Source organism: Choloepus didactylus, chromosome 4 (assembly GCF_015220235.1).
Source record: "Choloepus didactylus isolate mChoDid1 chromosome 4, mChoDid1.pri, whole genome shotgun sequence".
Lineage (NCBI taxonomy): Eukaryota > Metazoa > Chordata > Mammalia > Pilosa > Megalonychidae > Choloepus > Choloepus didactylus.
The window spans coordinates 68100060-68123459 of record NC_051310.1 but is presented as its reverse complement, the minus strand read 5'-3'; the positions used below and the strand labels follow the sequence as shown (position 1 = coordinate 68123459).

General features: G+C 39.3%; 1 protein-coding gene across 1 annotated transcript in view; it reads left to right on the top strand.

The window, feature by feature from the left end:
- GABRG3 (gamma-aminobutyric acid type A receptor subunit gamma3) overlaps positions 1–23400 on the top strand; it is an 805263-nt gene that overhangs the window by 685159 nt on the left and 96704 nt on the right. Inside the window, exon 6 of the mRNA XM_037832811.1 lies at positions 15701–15838. Coding sequence (XP_037688739.1) covers positions 15701–15838 — 138 coding nt within the window. The remainder of the gene's footprint in view (positions 1–15700; positions 15839–23400) is intronic.

Here is a 23400-nt window from a genome sequence, read left to right as displayed (position 1 = left end):
GAGGGCTGCTGTGCACATCTGACTTTATGGCTTGGTGGTTCAGACAACCCAGTGGGTGATAGACAACTCAGGTCTCATAGTAACTCGGTGGCCCATGGTTAAGTATTAAAGCCCGGTAGAAAACAAGCTGTATGTCAAAATGAGATTAATTATCTTCAGCAGATGGCAGAGCTTTTTTCCAAAATCCCTCTAAGAATATTCTCTGATTCTCCTATAGGGGCCTGCCAAAGGCTCCATACAGCATCTCTATTTGCCCCTGAAACTTCAACTGCCATTGCATCTGCTGGATCATATGGCCAAAATGGCAGAGCAGCTTGTGCAGCAGCCTGGACCTGTTGTAGAGCCTACTTTTGTTTAGGTTCTCCATCAAAACTAGCAAGTTTTTGGGTCACTTGGTAAATGGGCCAGTGTAGCACATCCAGATGAGGAATATGTTGCCTCCAAAATCCAAGGAAGCCAACTAGGTGTTGTGCCTCTTCTTTGGTTGTAGGAGGGGTCAGATGCAACAGCTTTCTCAACATACCCCACACCACTGGATGCCTAGATATTTCACTGATGTTGAAGGCCCTTGGATTTCTGTGGAATTTATCTCCCACCTTCTTGTACACAAATGCCTAGCCAGTAAGTCTGTAGTAGTTGCTACTTCTTGCTCACTGGGTCCAGTCAGCATAACATCATCAATATAATGGACTAGTGTGACATCTTTGAAAGGGAAAGAATAAAGTTCCTTGCAGATTAGATTATTACATATGGCAGAAAATTGATATACCCCTGAGGTAGGACAGTGTAGGTGAATTGCTGGCCTTGACACCTGAAACCAAACTGTTGCTGGTGGTCTTTACTAACAGTTATCAAGAAAAAAGGATTTGCCAGATCAATAGCTGCATACCAGGTACTAGGGGATGTGTTTGTTTGCTCAAGCAATTATTTCACATCTGGAACAGCAGCTGCAATTGGAGTCACCACCTTGTTAAGTTTACAATAATCTGACTGTCATCCACCAAGACCCATCTGTTTTCTGCATAGGCCAAATAGGAGAGTTGAATGGGGATGTGGTGGAAATCACCACCCCTGCATCCTTCAAGTCCTTAAGAGTGGCATTAATCTCTGCAATCCCTCCAGGAATCCGGTATTGTTTTTGATTTACTATTTTGCTAGGTGGAGGCAGTTCTTGTGATTTCATTCTAATAAGGTTAGAAAACCAATTCTCAAGACCCCATAACCAACTCAGAAATCTCATTCATTCTTGAGTTTCTCTCTCAGGAACCACTCTCGTTACCCAAATCTGAATGAGTCACAGTTCTCCAGAGAAACAGTACTGACAGGATATGTATGTATGTAAATATTATGATGTTTATTATAGGAATTGGATCCCATGACTGTGGGAATTGTTAAATCTGAATTCTGTAAGGCAGGCTGCAAGTTGGGAATTCCAATGATAATTTCAATGAATTTCCCAGGAGAAGCTGACTGGATGTAATAAAGATAGAAATTCTTCTTTCTGAATTCTTAAAGCATCAGTTTTCCCTTGAAGGCTTTCAACTGATTGATTCATGTAGCTGAAGACAATCTCCTTTGTTGATTGTAGATGTAATCGGCCATAGATGCAATCACCTGACTAATGATTTAAATCCATGAAGTACTCTCACAGTAACAATCAGGCCAGTGCTTGCTTGACCAAACATCTGGACACCTTAATTAAGGAAAGTTGACACATGAACTTAATTACCATACCATCCTATCTGTTCTGAATTTCATTGTTGTTTACTTCATTGTGGGTTTGATTTACATTTCCTAAAAGCTAATGTTGTTAAGCATCTTTTCATGTGCTTTTTGGGTATTTGTATACCTTTCTCAGAGAAATATCTATCCAAATCCTTTGCCCACTTCTCAATCGGAATATTTGTGTTTTACCATTGTGTTATGAGTTCTTTCTATATTCTAGATGCAAGTTCTTCATCAGACCCATGAATTGCAAATATTTTCTCCCATTCTATGTTAGCTGTCTTTTAAATTTGTATTTTCTATTATTTTCTTTTAACATTGGGTGCTATTATAATTTTACAAAACAACTAATAATTTCAAATTTATGAATGGATAATTCTTTTGGTGGGTCAAGGACTGATGATATCTTTCTCAGAATTACTGAAGATAATGCTGTAATTCCATTTAGACCAGAGTTTTCAGCTTTTTCTTGAAGCTATGAGGCCTAAAAATTAATGCAAAAATAAACTCCAGCCACAGTCTCTGGCCGACTATCATCCCATCTGTCTGGCTGTCATCCCTCAAGGAGAAACAATTTGGAAACCGTTACTCTGTGCCCACCAGTGCCCCATATGGCAGCATCCATCTTGTACACATACTTTGATTATTAAAAAATAAATTGAGTTAGCTGCCAACATTTAAAAGTCAGGAGATTTTGCACCAAATTCCATGTTTCTGCCTTCTATTTTAAGACTGGAAGATCCAGGGTCTTGGGGCCTTTGGTTGCAATGGGAGCACTGAGCTTTCATGAGAGGTCTGGCCCCCACTGAGGGTGGCAGAGGGCCGTGCATCTTGTCTGTCGCCCCTGCCAGCCTCATTTCAGTTCTCTCTGCTTAAGAAGGAGCTAAGTTTGCAAATGCAACACTAGATGGTAACTCTCAAGCTTTGTACACCAAGACCACCTAGGAAATACATTTTCCATTCCACACACATAAATATATAGAGACACACTGAAAAGACACAAAGTAATGTAACCTCTGACTACAGCTGTTTTACTTATAATTATAAATTTTATTTTAACTCATTTCCATTCCTTTACATGTTATCTTATGTTAACTGCAATTTTCAGCACTGTTGTAAAGTGTAACCAAATGCTTGCCCCAGCTGGCTTTTGTCAATTTTCACGGACTTCTCAGGCCCATGCTTGCCCACTCCCTATCGACCATAACCAAAACATAACCAGTCAATATCATCTCTGACAACATCACTATGTCCAACTCCCTTTGTTTAAATCCCATAAATACCCTAAGCTTTTTAAACTCCAGGAGACAGATTCAAGCCAGGAAGCTCCTGTACCCATGCTAGTTGATCTTGCATTAAAGCTCTTTCTTTTCTCAAAATCCTGATGTCATAGCTTTGATTTCTGTGTGTGTTGGGCAGCCAAACCTTATTTGATAATAGTAATAATATTTCCTGGGACTCTGGGTGATGCTTTCCTTTATTCTACTATATTTCATTTCAAATTGCTAGACATGATTCACTAAATTGACTGCCAGGATGCACTGTTTCAAAATTACTGTTCTAGACTGTCCCTTCATACTTACAGAGATAAATCCCTGAGAAGTTGTGTGGCTCATATAATCTAGAAGCCAGGTGTGCTGGTTTGGATGTATTATGGCCCCCAAACCGCCATTATCTTTGATGTAATCTTGTGGGGCAGATGTATTGGTGTTGATTAGGTTGGAACCCAGTGATTGAGTGTTGCCATGGAGATGTGAACCCCCCAACTGTGAGTGACACCTTTGATTAGGGTGTGACCTCTTGATTTAATGTTTCAATGGAGGTGTGACTCCACCCATTCAGCATGGATCATTATTGGATCTCTGGAGCACTTTAAAAAGAGCCACACCAGCCAAGACACTGCTGCAGCCTAGAGAGGAACATCCTGGGAGAAAGCCGTTTTGAAACCAGAACTCCAGAGCAGATGCCAGCCACGTGCTTTCTGAGCTAACAGAGGTTTTCCAGACACCATTGACCATACTTCAGTGAAGGTACCTGATTGCTGATGTGTTACCTTGGACACTTTATGACCTTAAGACTGTAACTGTGTAACCAAATAAACCCCCTTTGTAAAAGCCAATCCATTTCTGGTGTTTTGTTTTCCAGCAGCATCAGCAAACTGAAACAGATTTTGGCACCGGGAGTGAGGTGCTGCTGAGATGGCAAATACCAAGCATGTTGGGATGGCTTTTGAGATGGACAAGGGGAAAATTATGGAGGAATTGTGAGGAGCTCAATAGAAAAGCCTTAGACTGCTTTGAAGAGACGGTTGATGGAAATATGGACTCTAAAGATACTTCTGATGAGGCCTTGTGCAGAAATGATGAATGTGTCATTGCTAAGTGGAAGAAAGGTGATCCTTGTCTTAAAGTGGCAGAGAATTTGGCAAAATTGAGTCCTGGTGTCAGATGGAAGACAGAATTTGAAAGTGACAATCTGGGATACTTAGCTGAAGAGATTTTGACACTAAACATAGAGAGTGTGGCCTGGCTTCTCCTTGCAACTTATGGTACAGTGCAAACAGAAAGAAATGGGCTAAGAACTGAACTCTTTGGTACAAAGAAACCAGAAACTAATGGTTTGGAAGATTCCAGGCTTCCAGAAAGTGACAACCCAGAGGCTACAGCCCCATGTGAGGATTTAACCAAACATGGAACCCAACCGCCATTTCAGTACATGCCAAGATTTGAGATAGAGTTATCCAGGAAGGATTTGTGGAAACCCCTATTGTCTGACAGTTTTGACCCCTGTGTGTTTGATGTGGAGCCAACCAGATATTTGCAAGATCTGTATATACAGAGCCACTGCTGTTGGGACTGGAAGGGACACAGGAGGAACAACTTGAAGGAAAAATTTCTTCAAGGACAGAATCATGAAAATTGAAGTCTGGAGTCAAGAAATCTCCAGCAGGGAGAGCGGAGCAGCCCACACACATGGAAAGGGTGAGTTTGCCCTGGAGGTCGAGGGTGGGCCTTCTGCCCTGATGCTCAGGAAGAATGTTGTCACCCCAGGCCCCAGAGAGGGTGGAGCACCAGGTAAACAGTGAACCAAGATAAAGAATTGCCTCCTGTCTCAAATGCAAAGGCCAATGGTAACCTTTATTCCACAAAAATAAAGAAACTTCAAATGTTGGACTGTATTGAGTTGAGAAATCTCTGAATGAAGAATTTTAGGGAAGAATCTACCATGATTTCTACACAATGGGTGAAGGGTTTTGTGGTCCTGCAGAGCTTGGTTCCCTCCAGTTGACTGTGTTGTATCTCTAAATTTCTGTTAGCTTCCTACTCCAATAAACATAAATTTGCCTTCGAATGCTCTAAGTATTTGTGTGATATTTGCATTGGAGAAATAACATTTTCCATAGCACCAGGAAAACAATGATTATACTTCAGCCTATTAACAACTGCAGACAAGAAATTGATCACAATCGCAAAAGGAAAATTTATTTTTTCATTGCATAGAAACAAACATAAATTTGGGGAAGCTTCATATGGCATCTTTTAAAACAATTCTGCCTTTTCCCTGTAAACATTTCTCAAAGTAGGTCAAATGCAACAGATGAGGCTGTTGCCACTTAACTCTCATCATTCAAAACAAGTATCACTTCTCTAGACCAAAGGGTTGTGCTTGGTGTAATTCTTCTCTAAAGGCTGCTGCCTCTTAACCTGTTGTATCCTAAACAAAAGCACAAGGAGAGGAGGGACACAGCGGATAATGTGGGAGGAGATCCCCCATGGTTAATCTAGTTGAGGATGACTGACGCTCCGTGAGCACCCCATCACCCCCTTCCCCACCCTTTAGCAGTCCAAGACTGGGAACCCATAAAGGGATAGCCTTCCAGAGAGCCCAGCCTGAAGAGGAAAGAACTCTTCAATTTAAGATTTTGTATGAGGAATTCAATTTTACATGTTTTCAGCACAATAAAAATGACAGTAAACATAACCCCAGAAAGTACCAGGGACTTGGAACACTGCTAAGCACCTAATGGGGTTAGGCAAAATCCTTGGCACCACACACTGTTAGGAGACATCCACATTCTCCACATTTCACAGATTAGGAGATGAGACCTAGAAAGGGTATATAATATATTTTGAGTGTTATAGAGTGTAAATTGGTAGATTCCGAATTCAGAGCTCAGGATCATGATTACTGCTATTTTGCACATGATTATGCACTTTTATTTTGATAAGCCTTTTGTGCTTCAAAATATCTATTTTATTGACGAAATAGAGATTTTAGTTTGCAAATTGTCTGAGCATTCTTTCAGTCTTTGAATTTGTTAAAAGATAAAAGAGTGCAATGAGGCCCATGTTGCCGTTACCCAGCACCATCTTTTTGCTGATCTTGCTTCATGGGTCTCCACTCATGTTTGTTTAGTAATATTTTAAAAAATTTTAGGCATTGCATTGATTTTCTTGTAAGTACTTCATTAGGTAGCTCCAACAGATATATCAAATTCATTATCCCACAAACAAAATTAATATTAATTTCTTAATATCATACAATACTCAATCCATGTCCTATTTCCTCAGCTGTCTTTTTGCAATTAGTTTGAGTCAGGATCAATCTAGCTCTACACATTACATTTGGTCAGTATTTCTCTCAAGTCCCTTTTAATCAATAAAAGTTCCCTCTATTTTGGGGAGAAGAAGCTAGGCTGTTTTCTCTGCAGAGTTTCACACATTATTGATTGGCTGATTCTATGCTTATGGTGACATGTAAGGTGTTTCTCTATTCCTCCTATTTCCTGTAAACTGAGGGTTAGCTCTAGAGAGTCAGTTAGATACAAGTTCAACTCTTTTGATGAGAATGCCTCACAGATGGTTCTGTGTGATTCCTATTGCATCGAGATGGAAGGAATGTAGTATCTGAGTCCTGATAGTAAGACAGGCAGGTGGGTTTAGGTCATCTCAGCCAGCTGCCCCTGACGGGCCAAGATCCACCAGAGGCTGCAGATCAGACATTTTTTAAGTAGATCATTCCTCCAGCATTTTTTAGCTGCATGGTTTGTCTACAAAAAAGAGCTTTCTCACATCAATATTTATTTAGCCTGAAATTCAGTCCATACAGGATAGGCAGGGAAAAATGCTTAATTCATTCCCTTTATATATCAAATGTAGCACCTTCCAGCCCTTCTCTTATCATGAACAACGTGGGTTTCTTTCACTGGTTTATGGTTCATTTTTATTTCTTTCTCTGTTAACCATTTACTCATAGTTTTTACTTATTTCATTTTCTTACTGGATTTTGGTCCTATTTCTTTCTCATTTTTATAAGCCATTCTGTATCAGTATTGTCAATCCTTTTCCCGTAATTATGAGCTACACTTTCCCCAATTTGACTTTGTTGTTTTTACTTTTCTGATAGTATACTTTTCCACATTGATTTTTAAATCATTATTTTCATGTTAATTTTATAAATCTTTTTTCTTTTTTAATTTCTTCTGGATGTTAAGTCATTGTTAGGAAAGTTTTCCCAAATCCAAGGTTATAAATGAATTCATCCATATTTTCCTCCTCTAGTACTTCCATGGTCTCTGGTTTCTTTTCCTTTTTTTTTTTTTCTTTTTTCCTTCTATAACTTAGATCTCTGATCCATTTTGTATTTATTCTAGTATGGTATAGGAATGAATCCAAATTTGTCTTTTTCTCATATGGCTTACACTTATCATAAACTCCTCCCTGCTACTAATTTAGGCTGCCGCCTTCATCATATGCTGATTCCAAGAGAACACGCATCTCGAGCTTGTTCCTTGGGTCAGCCATGCAACAGTACAAAATTTTCTTCAGTGTAGAGGCTTATCATAACACAGGAAAGCTAAGCCCCTTCATTACACTTCTCTTGATTATTCTTGCTGATTATTCTTCCAAATAAAATTTATAATCAACTGGTCTGGAAACAGAAAAAAAAAATTAATGGACTTTTTATTGAGATCACATTAAATGTATAATTTAAGTTGAGGAGGATCAACATCTTTAAGTTGTTGAGCCTCCTTATGCAAAGTGTGCCTTCTCATTAATCAGTCTACTTTTGGCTCAGTAGTAATTTACAGACTACCTCTTATAGATTTTGTTCATTTTTGTTAAGTTTATGCCTGGGTATTTTATGCAAGAATTTTAAATTATTATCTGTAGTAGTTTTTTTCCATTGATTTTTGTATCATGGTTTCATAAACATATCTTTCTTTCTAAGTTGTATGCCTCTAGTTGTTTTATTTAATTACTTTTGTTCTAACTTTGTTAGCAATTATTTCATAATGATAAGTAGTAGTGGAAATAGTGAGCATTGACTTGCTTTTAATCTTAAATGGAAAGGCAAGTCTCTAATGTTTTCCTATTAATGATTTTTCTGGCTATTAAGAACAAATACATACACATACACACAGATGAACTATCCTTTCATTTCTAGTTTTTTTCATTGCATGTTTTTAGCACAAACATGTACTGAATTTTATCAAATGCCTTTTGGCTTCTATGGAGACAAACATATATTCATGAATTTTTACTTTCATTCTGTTATAAATTCCATTAGGTCATGATGTGTTAAAAATATTGTGCTGATAGAATCTGTTAACTGACATTTTACGTAATGCTTTGCACCAACACTTGTAAATGAAAATTGCTTTTCTTGTGCATTCTTTGTCAGTTTGTGTTACACTTAAAATAATTAGGTGTATTCCTTTGTGTTCCACTCTCTGGACTTGCTTAAATGGTATTTAAGGATATCTGATTGTTACAGGCTTGGTAGAGTTCCCTGTGAGTCTGCCTAGGCCTGTACTTTATCTTCGCAGTCAGTCTTTTTGCAACCTTCTTTCTCTTTCTATGGGATCTAAATAGTTTTGAAAAAAAAAAATTAACTATAGAAAAGGAGAAAAATACTCTTGTCTGAAAATCAGTACTTGCAAACTGAAAGTATTTAAAGGGGAAATACTGTCAAACTGTGGAATACTTCTGTGTGTTACATCTGAATGCACTAGGAAAAAGAACTGTTATCTCAATGACAATCTGACCAACTACTAGAGTTATAATGTCTGCTCCATAAATCAGTGGTATTTTAGCATATTAAATATTAAATATAATAAGCTAACTTCTTTTAAAAGATTAATTTTGTATATTTTATTATTTAAGAAAAAAAATGATCTTTATGTTTCCACCATATGCAAATAAAACAAATCAGTTGAGAAATGAATGTGGTTTACCGAGTTTTGGAATCCATGGTGATGGTTAGGATTGTGACTTCTCTAAAATACTGTAATGAATAGATAATCAGGGTGTTAAGCTTCATCTCATGGTGGGATAGAACTGAAGGTTAAAAACTATACATGCTCATTTTAATGAAAGGACAGAGCAACCATTAGGTTAACAGAAAAGGTATGTAAGGTTTAGCATCTTGGTGCCTTTAAGTCTTAGAGTTTTCTTAATATTAACTTTTAGTTGCAAAAATTAGAAAAGGCTCTGTTCATAGAACCAGTACAAAGGCCCTGCAGGGGAGCTTCTTCCTTGCAGGAGCCAGAGGATGAGCGTGGAGGGCCTGGGCTCACTCCACGGACGTGCCTCTCAGTGCCAACCACAGGGCCACCACCTCGAAGGGAGGCCAGGGGGACAGATCAATCAGCAATTGGAACTATCTTTCTGACACGAACACTCCATTTTCCTAACCACGGCACATTTTTCTGTCTAAAAATTGACATCAAGTCATATTCATTCATTAACACACACAAACAAACCTACATACATAAACAAACACAGAACCATCCATCAAATAGAAAGGCCCTGACCAAAAGAATTTTATAGTGACTAATAAATTAAATATATAAATAAAGCCATAAGATAATTATAGTTAAATTTTTGAAACATTTATCTGTCCTTCTTTTAGGGAAGAATTATTTAAATATACATTAAAAGAAAAAGTATACAAATGACTGATGGCTTTAATAACAAAAAAATGTGAAGTTCAGTAAGTCAAACCTACAAAAAGTAATACCAATGGAGAGGAGACAAATGGTGATGGGAGGCCTTCTTTAAGTGACTTAAAGGAACCAGTAGAGTTGTTGGCCTCTCCCAGGGCTTTGGAAGGGCCCCTGCAAGTGAGAGCTCTGCGGTTCTGGCTTCCCTGGTTTTCTGGCATGTCCACCTCTGCTTCACAGTATTTACCACCCGAGTATTAGAGCTCATCACTGACTGTCAAGGCTTCCAAGAATAACAAATGTTTAAAGCACCTTAGAGAACAAAGATGTTTACATCAGGTCTTTGGAAAATTAGAGCCAGCTGCTTTTTAAAAAAAAAAAAAAAGTGTCAATTCTTATTAAATTTCTTATGAAAGAACAATCATTACCTGCATTTCCAGAGTGAACAATAAGCAGTTGGAAAGCCATTAACTTTGTACTTTTAAGAAGAGTGTATTTAGGAAAGGAGTGATTGTTTTTCTCCAGGAGAGAAAATATGTTTTTAAGGAATATCTTTTTAAGCTGAGGAACTTGGCATTTGAGAAGAAGAAGAATGAGAAGGACAAGTGGAGACCAGTACTGCATTGTAGGTAGGGCATGGACTCTGGAGCCATACAACCTTGGTTTCAACCTTGGTTTCATACAACCAAGTGTTTAGCCTTGGACACTTTATGTCCCTGTGCCTCTGCTTTCTTATCTGTAAAATGAGGGCAGCAATGTCTACACCATTAGGAGCCTAATATATGGAATGACTTTAGAACTTTGCCTAGCACATGATTACACATATATGCAAAAGCCATGATGGAGGATGTTGATGAAGGTGATGATGGTGGTGATGGTGATGGTGGTGATTATAATGGCAATGATGGTGACAATGTGATGATGGTGATGATGATGGTGATAATGGTCATGGTGGTGATGATGATGGTAGTGATAGTGATGATGATGATGATGATGATTGTGACGAGGAGGAGAAAAAGCAGGTGCAGAAGGAGAATCCAGTGGCTAAGTGAGGTACAGAAGTTTTCCTCCCCATTTCATTTTATCTTTGAAATCCTAGCCACATTTTTTTTTCTCTTGAGTTAATGCATGGATCTTCAGAACTATGTCTAATTCAAATGTGTGTGTGCATGTGTGTGTGTGTATATATATATATAAACTGTTAAGTATTAAATTATTGACATGTTATCAAATCTTTTGCATGTAAATGAAAGGGAAGCCTTGTGAATTACAAAAAGAATGGAAGCTTTATAAAAGAGGAAGTAGAGTAGAATGAAACTGAGAGAAAGCTTTGCATGTGTACAGACCTGGAACTGTTCTGCAGCTTTTTCTGTGATGAACCATATGGCACTGGATAAGTTATTAAATTTAGAATGCTGAGATCACACTAGATCAGGATGATAACATTAAATGGAAAATGTAGATAAATAGACCACTGCCCAGTGCTCATCAGATAGAAGCCATCATTAGTCACTGTTGTTATTAGGATTATAGCTTAGGGAGATTGACTCGGAATGGCTGACTGAGGACCTCAGTAACCACTGGCCCACAAAAACAATCAAAACCCTGGCAAAACAACTGAAATCAACCATTTCAAAGCATTATGAATTAACCAAAGCACAGAAAGACTGAAAATTGCCTATCCAAGAGACACTTCTGAACCTCAGAAAGACAATGGAGTCTGTGCATGCCAACGTGGGGATGCTCCTCTTCCCCCTCTCCCAAGCTCAGTGGCACAGCAGCTACGAAATGAAGCAGACTCACAGTCAACACTGAGAACTGACCTCTTTTGAAACACTGGTAAGAACTTCATCCCAGTGCATAGTCAACATTTTGTCTGAACTGCCACTACCTGGAAAATCTCCATTCCCAACGTATTGTGGCTATTTCATTTAATTCAGAGTTCAGCTTAGGCAAAAACAACAGTGTCCTCGAGCATTATAAAAAACACTGGCATCCTTCTGGCAACATCACATTTATGTAAAGTTGTGATTTCAATTTATGCAAAGGAGAGCCCTGTCCCTTCCTCCCACAAAGAATAAAGAGGAAGTCAGTAGAGAACTGAATGAACACAGGAAACTCCCAAAAATCTCCAACATATTCCCAGAGTCCTAGAAAGCTGTGCACAACCCAGGAAAGTCCTAGAAAAGGAGAAGATCCCAGTCATTAACCTCTGTTGACCCTGAGCTCTGTGCAAGTAGGATAATAAAGTTAAGCCTGTCTTTTAAACTTCTCAGTGTTTAAAGGCATGCTTTCACATACAAATACCCTTGGCAAAGGGAAGAAGAATAAAAATGAAAATTCAAAACAAAAACATAAAAGCAACAGCAGCAACAACAGAGCTAACAGAGAACTCAGTGGCCGCACACTGCAGGAAATACAGAATCTACAGAAATAGTCCAGGAGAGTCACTAAGCATTTAAGCAACAACTAGGACAACAAACAAAAATACAAGCAATGACAACAAACCCTGGAGTGGAGGGAGGGATCTGATACCACAATTGTCATTATATATTATCTAGTTATAAAACATAGAAAGAAAAAGGAAAATAATCCACATATGAAAAAAAAAAAAAAAAAACACTCAATAGAATTGTCCCTCAGGAATCCCAGACACTGGACTTAATAGACAAAGACTTTAAAAAGTATTTTAAGTAAGTTCAAGGGACTAAAGGAAATCATGTCTGAAGGACTAAAGGAAAGTATGGTATTAATGTCACACCAAATAGAGTATATCAATGAAAGTTAGAGATTATTAAAAGGAACCAAATAGAAATTCTGGAGCTGAGAAGTACAATACCTGAAATATAAAAATAATCACTAATGAGGTTCAGCAGCTAATTCGAGCAGGCATAAGAAAGGATTAGCAATATTAAGATAGGTCAATAGAAATTATCCAGTGTTAAACGAAATGAAAAGGGATAAGGAAAATCATGGCACATGGGGAAATGAACTGACATGTGCATAATGGGGGTCATAGAAGAAGAATAAAAGAGAAAGGGGGCAGAAAAAATATTTGAAGAAATAATGACAAAAATGTGAGAAAATCTACAAATCCAAGAAGTCAATGAACTCCAGGTATAATAAACTTAAAGAGATTCACACCTGTACACATCATAGTCAAAGTGAAGAAAGGCAAAATAAAAGAGAAAATCTTGAAAGCAGCAAAAGAGAAACAATTTATCCCTTACAAGAAAACCTCAATATGATTACAGAAGATTTCTCATGAAGAACCATGAAGGCCAGATGACAAGAGGATGATACTTTCAGTACTGGAGAAAAAGATTGTCAACCACAAGTTCTATACTAGCAAAACTCTCCTTCAAAAATGAGGGAGAGAGAATCAAAAGATAAGCTACATAATGGGAGAAAATATTTTTAAGCATATTTGATGAAGAACTTGCATGCATACACAGATGCCTAAATATAGGTAAATATACAAATACCTCTTAAAACTCAACAATATGAAAAAAAAAAAATAGCCCAATTAAACAATGAGTAAAAGATCTGGACATCTCCCCAAAGAAGACACACAGATGGTCAATAAGCACATGAAAAGATGCTCAATTTCCTCATTCATTAGGAAGTGCAAATTAAAACAAGAAAGAGCTACCACTTCATACCCACTAAGAGGGTAATAATTACAAAGACAACAGTAAATGGTGGGGAGGATGTAGAGAAATTGAAGCCCTCGTATGTTGCTGGTATGATTGTAAATTGGCACAGCCAGCTTGGAAAACAGCCTGGCAATCCCCCAAATTGTTAAACTATGACCCAACAATTGCACCCCTAGGTATAAATCCCCAAAATTGAAAACATATATCCACACAAATTCTTCACAATGTTCATGGCAGCATTATTCATAATAGTGAAAAAGTGTACTCACCGTAAATGTCTACCAGTTGACAAATGGATAAATAAAATGTGGCATATCCATACAATGAAATATTATTCAGCCATAAAATAATGAAGTGCTGATATGTGATACAACATGCGTGAAACTTGAAAACATGCTAAGTGAAAGAACCCTGTCACAAAAAAGCACATGTTGTATGCTTCCATTTATGTGAAATGTCCAGAATAGGCAAATCTATACGGGCTGTAAATATATTAGTGGTTTCCTAGGCCTGGAGGAGGGGGTGGTGGGTGGGGACTGATGGCTAATGGGTCTGGGGTTTCATTTTGGATTGATGACAATCTAACTGAAATTAGATTATGGTTATAGTTGCACTGCTTTGGGAATATACTAAAACCACTGAACTGTGTACTTTAAGTGGGTGAATTCTATATATGTGAATTATATCTCAATAAAGCTGCTTAAAATAAACAAAATTAAAGTTACAAAGAAAGAATTATAGCATAGAGTACTATTTCTAATTGTGACAGCCCAATGGGAATAGAAAGTGGCTAATGGGGCAAGTAAAATGTTTGGCTACTTTATACAAATGCCTTGAACTAAATCTAAATATCCTGATATCAACTTCATCAAGTTTGGGGGAGAGCAAGTATCCCTGAAATGTTGACAATGATTTCATAGGGCAATACACAATTAAAAATCAGGAGGCATACTTGTGCTCTCCCTTAGTCTTTGAATGAGGGAGCCTACCTAGCAGAAAAAGAAAAAATCAAGAATGCAGATTGTCTTTAAGAGTTTTTTAAACTGACCTAAATGTTTAATTAGTAATTTTCAAGTACTTTATAAATAATTTTGCAGAAATATGTGTGCATGATGCAGCAATTGTTGTAGTCAGGATGTCTTATCAAGATGACATAAGCATTTCCTTTTTCTAGGCTGACGTTGATGTCTGTAGGAATCAGTGAAGGGTTGATAATGCCAATGCATGTATCCAACGTGGGATCTAGACTTGCTCTGGGAGGGGAGCATGCTCTGTAAGGTAGCTCCAGCTGCAGAGCTTGGAAATAGGACAATGCCCCAGAAAGCCAGTGCCCTTGTCAGTCCTGAGGGCCAGGGGGCCCTGCTGCATGTAGTGGTGGCCCAGAAGACAGTGTTGCTTTGAAGGGGCCAATTCTGGAGGAGACATGCAGAAAGGGAAGCAGGCACCCAGCCCATATCTGGCTTAGGCTCCGGGAGCCCATGGATCCCTGGTAACAGAGCCCCACAGTTTGGGCCAAAGCCCTGCCCATGGCACACAGCAATTTGCCAACACTAGACTTGGACCTTGTCTCCTGAAATAACTAACAAGATAGCAATCGATCACCAAAAAAGGTCAAAGTTTGCTGTCCGGACCTGGAGATTCACATCACAGCAGTACTGAGAATCAGTTGAATCTGTACAGTCAGGATTCTCCTGAGAAACAGAACCAATAGAATATTAGGAGAATATATGTATGTATGTTATGTATAATGCAAAGTGTGTGTGTGTGTGTGTGTGTGTGTGTGTGTGTGTGTGTGTTGTGTGTGTGTGTGTATTTTAAGGAATTGGCTCAGGTCATTGTGGAGTTGGTGAGTCTGAAACCTGCAGCACAGAAGAGTAGGCTGGAAATTCAGGCAAGAGCTGATGTTTCAGTTACGGGGCAGGATCATTACTTTCCTATTCCATTCATCTTCCCAGCAATCTGGGTGGACTAGAGTCTCAGGAAGAGTGAAAGGTGTAATGGGGTTAGTCGAGTAGTTACATCTGTATGAAAAAGACTCAGTGCTGTGTGACATCTCAGGACTCCAACAAGCAGCTACCATTTTGGAAGGTCATTACCACCTTGGCTCTCCACGATTAGAGGTATAAAGACAACGGCACTACTGTTTGCCGTGAATACAGCGAGGCTTGTGGCTCACAGTTGGAACTGACAGCAGAAACCCTCTGGGTTAGGTGGCATTTGCCTTCATTTTGGGAGTTTCCTTGTCTTTGAAGAAAATTTAGAAGAAAAATATAGTCTAAAAACTTAATTCCTATTAGATGACCAGAATTGCAGTTTTGACCTTAATGTTTTATAAACCTACATCTTTAAGTGTTCATATTTATTCTGTTTTTAGATGGCTACCCCAAAGAAGAAATGATTTATAGATGGAGAAAAAATTCAGTGGAGGCAGCTGATCAGAAATCATGGCGGCTTTATCAGTTTGACTTCATGGGTCTCAGAAACACTACCGAAATTGTGACAACATCTGCAGGTAGGAATTTACCAAAAGAAGTATAGTCCTCAAAAACAAGATCTGACTTTTTTTAAATTCCTGAGGTCTATGGCAAATTATATATTGACATAACCTTAATGTGGAATTCTTTTGTGTGTTTAACTAATAATATTAGGGTAACCATGAAACCTAGCTGATATTTGAGGCAAAACAACTGATTTAAAAGTAAAAATATCAAAGAATATTTTAATTGGGGTGGGATAGGGTTGGTTAGAATCAACTTGTATTTTTGAATTGAGTCTGCATTTGCATTATATTCATCAACCTAACTTGGATTACTCATTCTGGACTATATTTTATATAAACCTATTTTGCAAATGATGAGAGTTCTACAACTTTCTACACACATAATAAGAATCTAAGATTATTGAAAATCCACAAATAAAAGAACCTAGTATGAAATGTCCACTGAGTTTTAATCTCTAACTTCTTCCTATCCTTTACTATAAACTTTATCTTAAACTTTGAGTTTCGTTTTCAATATATTGAGCACAATAATTACCAACAATTTGATTTTATTGTTGATCATTGTATGTATATTACAAAACATGTAATTGGATGAAAAGAGAGACTTTGCCTATTAGTGCATTTGGATGTGTTGTTTTTTTTTTTTTGGTTTGGTTTGTGTGTGTGTGTGTGTGTGTGTGTGTGTGTGTGTGTGCTCACGTGTGTTTTACTTACCTGATCCTATGGTCCTTTCTTATGCAATTGATTTTCTTCGGCATAGTTGGGGTGCTGATGGGGCTAAAGTCATCTATTCTATTGTGCTTATTATGTGTTAATATGTGTAATCTATTAACTCTTAAGATTCCATAATAATCAGTTCCATTTATGATTAGATTAAAATGTAAAGTATGAAAATTAATAACAAGTATCTTTAAGGAATGATCTCAGTTGTAAAATAGGGATCCTTTTGCACATTAAGAAAGGCTTTGAACAAGCTCTCTGATCCATGGAGAGGCAGAAAAGATTCACTATTTGTGTCATACATTGGCGGTTAAGGTGAGAAGTGTGGTCTGTGTTTAAACTATGATGGTTAAACTAGTGGATGGTCACACTTTATTTAAATGGACTCTGGAGGCGGCTCGAGGGCAATTATTTTGGGGAGGCTTTTTCCCGATCATGAATCCCCTCACCCTGATAATTGAACATTACTCTGAGAGGTTGAAATGCCCGTTTCACTGCAGACCCTTTGAAGTGTGAGTCTGCCCAAATCATGCGAAACAGGGAGGCTGGCTCTGGCATTTAAATGCCAGACGCCGATGCTGCACTTCCTTCCCTGGTGTTCACGGGCAGGTGATGCTAAACAAAAGGAAATGCTCTGATGTGAAGGCAACTGAACACACGTGGCTCTGTGATTTCAAATTGATTGTAAGAGAATACTAGCATTAAAAAGCAGCAAATGGAGGGAGCTATGGAGGTGAGACTATAGTGTGAGCAATTACTGTGTGCTCCACCTAACACTGTGCTTGCTGTTATTACAGGTAGAAAAGGATGAAAACATTCACTGGGGGCAAGGAGCTTTCAGTCTCTAGAAAAACAAAGTAGACGTGGGAGGTTAACAAACAAACATCAGCATAATACATAGATATTATAGCATGCCAAATTGTATACAAATCTGAAGCAATGGTTAGGGCACTCCTTTATAAATAAGAAATGACTGTATTTCTCTGAAATTATTTTCCTCATTTAAAGAAAGGACAATCTTTGCATAGACTCAGTAATTACATTGGCACTTGTTCTGGTTTGCTAATGCTGCCATTATGCATAATACCAGAAATGTATTGACTTTTATAAAAGGGATTTATTAGGTTACAAATTTACAGTTCTGAGGCCATAAAACTGTCCAAACTAAGGCATCAACAAGAGTATACTTTCACAGAAGAAAGGCTGATGGCATCCGGAACACCCCTGTCAGCTGGGAAGGCATGTGGCTGGGGTCTGCTGGTCCTTTGCTCCTGGGATCTGGTTTCAAAATGGCTTTCTCCAAAATGTCTCTGGGCTTCTGCCTCTCTTAGCTCCTCTCTCTCAGCTCCTGTGCATCCTTGCTTGTTCTCCCAGGGCATTTCTCTCTAAGCATTTGGGGATTCTCTCTTAGCTTCTCTGGGGCAAACTCTGAGCTTCATCTCTTAGCTTAGCATCCCCAAACATCCTTCTGTCTGCATCTCCAGGTGTCTGGGTCTGTGTCTGTTCTTAGCATCTCCCAGAGGGCAAACTCTGGATTACATATCTTAGCTTCTCTCCAAAATGTCTCTCTCAGCTTCTCTGAGTGTCTCCTCTCCATGAACTCTCTTAAAATACTCCAGTGATCTAATCACTGGATGGGTGGGGTCACATCTCCATGGAAATGATCTAATCAACAGGTCTCATCTACAGCTGGGTGGGTCACATCTCCATGGAAAAAACTTAATCAAACATCCCACCCTAATAAAAAGACTAGTAATTCTGCCCCCCACGCAATTGCATTAAAGAACATGGCTTTGGTGGGGGACATAAAAGATTTAAACCAGCACAGCACCTATTGAAGGATGTTCTCCATCTGCTTCTCATAGTTGGCTTCTCCTATTTTAATCTGAAACTTCACATTATGCTGAATCTTATAAATCATGGCAGCTCCTTTAGCAGAAAAGCAATATATTCCAAAGACATAAATCTAGATTAAAAAAATCAAACTCACCTGCCTGCAGCAAACTTAGATGCTGTTTAAAGACAGGAGTGAGGAGACATAAATGATGGATTTTCACTCTGTGTTCTCCATCTTCTCCTGGGCTCACGGTGCCCCCACTCCCTCCGCTCATCCGAAATGCCCTCTCTCCTCCTTCCCCTGTGGAAAGCCCTCAGGGAGACATTAGGTTCACTCTTTTGCACATCTTCAGTCGCCCCTGCCCCTTTCTCTTGGACAAAGCCCAGTCCTTGTTAAATCCAACCCTCTATGCCTCCACACTCCACCCAGGCAGCATGACTCCGCTTGTTGGTCTCATTTAGATCCGATGCCAGGAATAAAGCTGAGACTTGAGGTCATCGGATTATGTTGCCCTTGTCCAGTATTTCTCCAATCTTTTATTCATTATCACCCCCTAGGAGTCTTTTTTAGAAGTTTTATCTTAATCATACCCCCCTTTGAAATTTTAATACCACAGATGTGCTGTACATCTGCTCATGTACTTTGACCCTTTGGAGGGCTATGCGTCATTGTAATTTCCAAGAATTTTTCACCACCTTCTCCAAAAACAAATTTCCATCCTCTTACTTAGGAGCAATATCACTCCCATTAAAAATGTGTGTGTGTTCTCCTAGTCTCTTCATTCTCCTACTCTCCTGGGGGCTATTTTGCCCTCTGTCCTTGACCTTAATCAGCTATGCCTTCTTCCTTACTTTCCAATATCTACCTCTCTTGAAGCAATAAGAGAGTACCCACAGATTCCCACCATCTTCACTCATCCTCCTGTAACTTCTCCCACACAGTCCTGTAGAGGAAGTCCCATTGCTTGTCCACAGGTGCACTGGATCTTACTCCCTTCCCTACAGATGATAGGGAATCACTCCAGCAAATCTCCCTTTCTCCAACTTTCTGCATGATCATTACCACCATCAACTTAAATCTAGCTTTTATTTCTTTAATATAATATATTTATAATTTCCATCATATCTTCTGCTGGCAACAAATGGCACATGCAAACTGGGTAACTCAGGAGAAGTTATGGAAGGAACTGTTTGCAGTCCTGCTGGTAGGTTTAGGGCATGGTGCAGCAAGGTACTGTGGTTGACAGATAATTGCCCCAAGGATGTTAGTGGCCTAATCCCCAGAACCTGGTAATATGTTATGTTACATGGCAGAAAGGGAATTAAGATTGCAGATGGAATTAAGGTTGCTAATAAAATGACCTTAAGATAAAGAAATTACACTCTATTATCAGGCTGTGCCCAATGAAATCACCAAGGGTCCTTAAAAAGAGATAGGAGGAAAAAGAAGGGAGTCAGAGGTAAATATGTCTATGGAAGAATGGCAGAAAGATGGAATGTTGCTGACTTGGAAGATGCAGGGAGGCACTGCCAGCTCAGGAATGCAGGCAGCCTCTAGAGCCTGGAAAAGTCAAGAAAACAAATTCTCTAAAGCCTCCAAAAGGAATATAGTCCTAATAACACCTTGATTTTATCCCAGTGAGACGTGTCAGATGTCTAACCTAAAGAACTCTAAGATAACAAATTTGTGTTATTTTAAGGCACTAAATGTGTGGTGGGTAGTTATGAAGGTATTTTGGAAATGAATACGAGTATATCGTATTGCCCTAGAGCTAGTAATGTTGGGAGGCTCTTACACCCCATTGCTGAAGAAGCGAGAGCAGGAGTCGTGACTGGAATCTGGAGAAGGAGCTGCAGTGAGAGCTGCATGGCAGCAGGACCCACGTTGGCAGAGAATCCAGCTGATCGGCAGCATCGGGAAGGAAGGAGCTTAGGAATACTCAACCCCCTCTTCTCCAGCAGTGTCTACTAATCCTTCCCAGGGAGCAAGGTCTGGGAATCCTCTGGTGTGGTGCAGGTGTGAAAGAGTAGTGGTGGATTTGCAGGAGCAACAGAAGATGCCCACAAATATCCTTCTTATCCTGCTTTCCCCACAAGTTACTGCCCCACTTGTTCTTTTTGCAACAAAATTCTTTCCAAGTCCTACCTGGTTTCTCTGACACCAGTGCTTTTCAACCCGGCTTCATTCTTACTCCTCCATCAAAACTTCCCTCAAAAAGTTGACCAGTAACGTCCACATTGCTAAAGCCAGTGGTCAATTCTCGTATTATTTTACCAATCAGAACATTCTCACACCATTGACCTTCCCTCCTTCCTGACATTCTCTCTTCCCTCTGCTCCTAGGATATTACTCTCTTAGATTTCCTCCCACCACACTGTCTTTACCTCTGCATCTTTGTTTTGGAGCTCCTTCTCCACATTCCATCCACCTGGAAGGGCCAGGCATTAGACCTTGGTCATCCTCCAGTTTCTCTCCACACTCACCTCCAGTGAGTCTCATTCAGGCTTCTACAGTGATAACTCCCAAATTTACACCTCTACTCGCTGTTCAAACAACTCACAGACTCCACACTCATGGATCCCACTGCTTACTCAACACCTCCTCCTGGATAGCTAGGGGGACATTTCCCACTCAGCATGTCCAAAATGACCACCACAGGTATCTCACTGGAGTCCCTTCCTATCATATGACGGTCCCTCCATCCTTTCAGTTACTAAGATCAAAATTTGAGTTCATCACTGGCTATTTCCTTTCACTTATACTTGATATTCGTAGATCAGCAAATCCTATTGACTCTACCCTGAAAATATACTCCTAAGTATGACTGCTTCCTACTGCTTCCATTGCTAGCATCCTGGACAGTCACCATTATATCTTTGCTAGATTACAGCATTCACTTCCTAATTCATTCTTTCAATCCTAGAATTGACCATCTACAGCCCATCAAAGGGTGATTTTTAAATATTGAAGTCAGCACTCTTCTGCTCAAGGCAATACCATGGCTCCCCTTTTTTTGTTTAGAGCAAATTTCAGGTACTTACAATGTCCTACAAAGCCCCTTACACCTGCCCCACATGTCTCATCCACAGTCCCCTCTTTGATTCTGCACTGGCCACACTGGCTGTGTTCTCTTCGCATGGCCTTTGACTACTGTTCCCTCTGTCTAGAAAGCCCTTCCCCAGGGCTTTGGCACAAATAACTCCCTTAGTTCCCACAAGTCCCATGCCAACAACACATTAAAGACCACACACCATCACCCCCACTAGCCTTTACCCACCTTGCCTTTTCTATTTTATTTCATAATCACAACTTCTGGTCTACCATATAAGTTATGTATTTGTTATGTTTATGCTTTCTTTCTACACTCTGTGAGGGCAGGGGCCACTGACTGTAGTGAATTGATCATCTGAAGCACCTAGACAACCCCTGGCTCCTACTGATGCTCTCCTGGAGGGGACAGTATTTGAGTCAAGGAGACCAGTCAGGAGGAATGTGTAAGTGTAGGCAAAAATCATGCAAATCAAGTCAGGAAGAGGCAACGGGAAAGGAAAGGAAGTGACACATTGAAGGACATTCTGTAAGTCAAATGAGCAACAAGTAAGTGATGAATATGTGGGATAAGACAGAGGACAAAAGCAAAGAGGAGTGGAAGAAGGAGAGTGGAGCAATGAGCAAGCAAGCAGGAATGGCAAAACTGTGTGTGTGTTGGAGGGACTCGTGAGGTGGCTGTAGACATTCCAGAGGAGCATTCACAGTTAAGACTCCCTGTTGGCAGACAGGACTCCAAGCCCGGTTGCCTTCTCTGGGAAACGGGGGCTGAACAAGTTGCTACCCGTGCTTCTGTGATAGAGTTATGCCGGCAGGGCCCCGAAGGTCTTACACATCCGGAGAGTGATACCCACAAGGATGCAACTGCCAGGAATTCAAGCCCTGCCCTGTGGGTCAGGTGGTTTTAGGAGTGGCTACTACCTACCTCTGGATCTCTCCCCTGATATGGCAAGATTATGGTCAAAGTAAATTTTTGTTAAACATTATAAAACACTCTAAAATACTTTAGAAGTGGTGGAAATGATCATGATAAGCTGATTTTTCTTGCATATTTTCCATGTGAACCCTGTTATACCCTAAAAATTATTTCAGTTTTTATTCTTGGGCTTAACCATTTATCAACTCATTTAATTCCAAAAGAATTATTGGACAATCTAGAATGTGTTGAACACTCACTAGACTAAAGGAGACCCCAGTCTAGCAGAGAAGAAAAGAACTTGTAATTTGGTGAGAAAGGCATAAACATGTGTGTCACGTCAACTGATGAAGGAGCACAGAGATGGGGTAGAGCTTACAGCTGGACTTCAGGAAGACCTCCCGGGTGGTCAGGGGTCTCAGCACCTCCTGCAGTTTTCCCCAGATCACTAGGATCCAGTGTGATACTAGCCTCTGTGGAGATGTTTCAGAAACGCATCACCTGGGAAACACTGCACACTGCATCCTCCTTGTGAAAATGGACAATGTGCATAAAAATGAAAAATTATGTTAAGTAAACCGGTGCAATTTTGTTTAATACAACACTTCCCAAATTCATTCTACCAGAAAACACGTTTCTCATGGGACACCTAACAACATTCTGAATGGCATTACTGGTCTGAAAAACACCATTCTGGACACTGCATTTGCATATAATCATATTGTTTTCTGGATTTATATGACATGCTGGCATGCTGGCTAGTTAAGTATCACAGCTGGGGATGAGATGCAAGAAAACATAATTAGCATACTCAATAATGTAGCTGATTTGTTCAATAGATATTGGATATCTCTCTATATATATTCCTGTCACATTTCAAGTTACTATAATAGAGGAAAATAAAAAATTGCATTTTTCCACAGAGAAGTCTGCATAATTTATTTCTCTTTTAGATGTTTATTATGGAGTATAAAAATTTCCTTCAAGTGAGTCAATTTATTTTTACCCATCATAAAATTTTAAGGGATCTAAATTCATATATTTTAAGTTTTA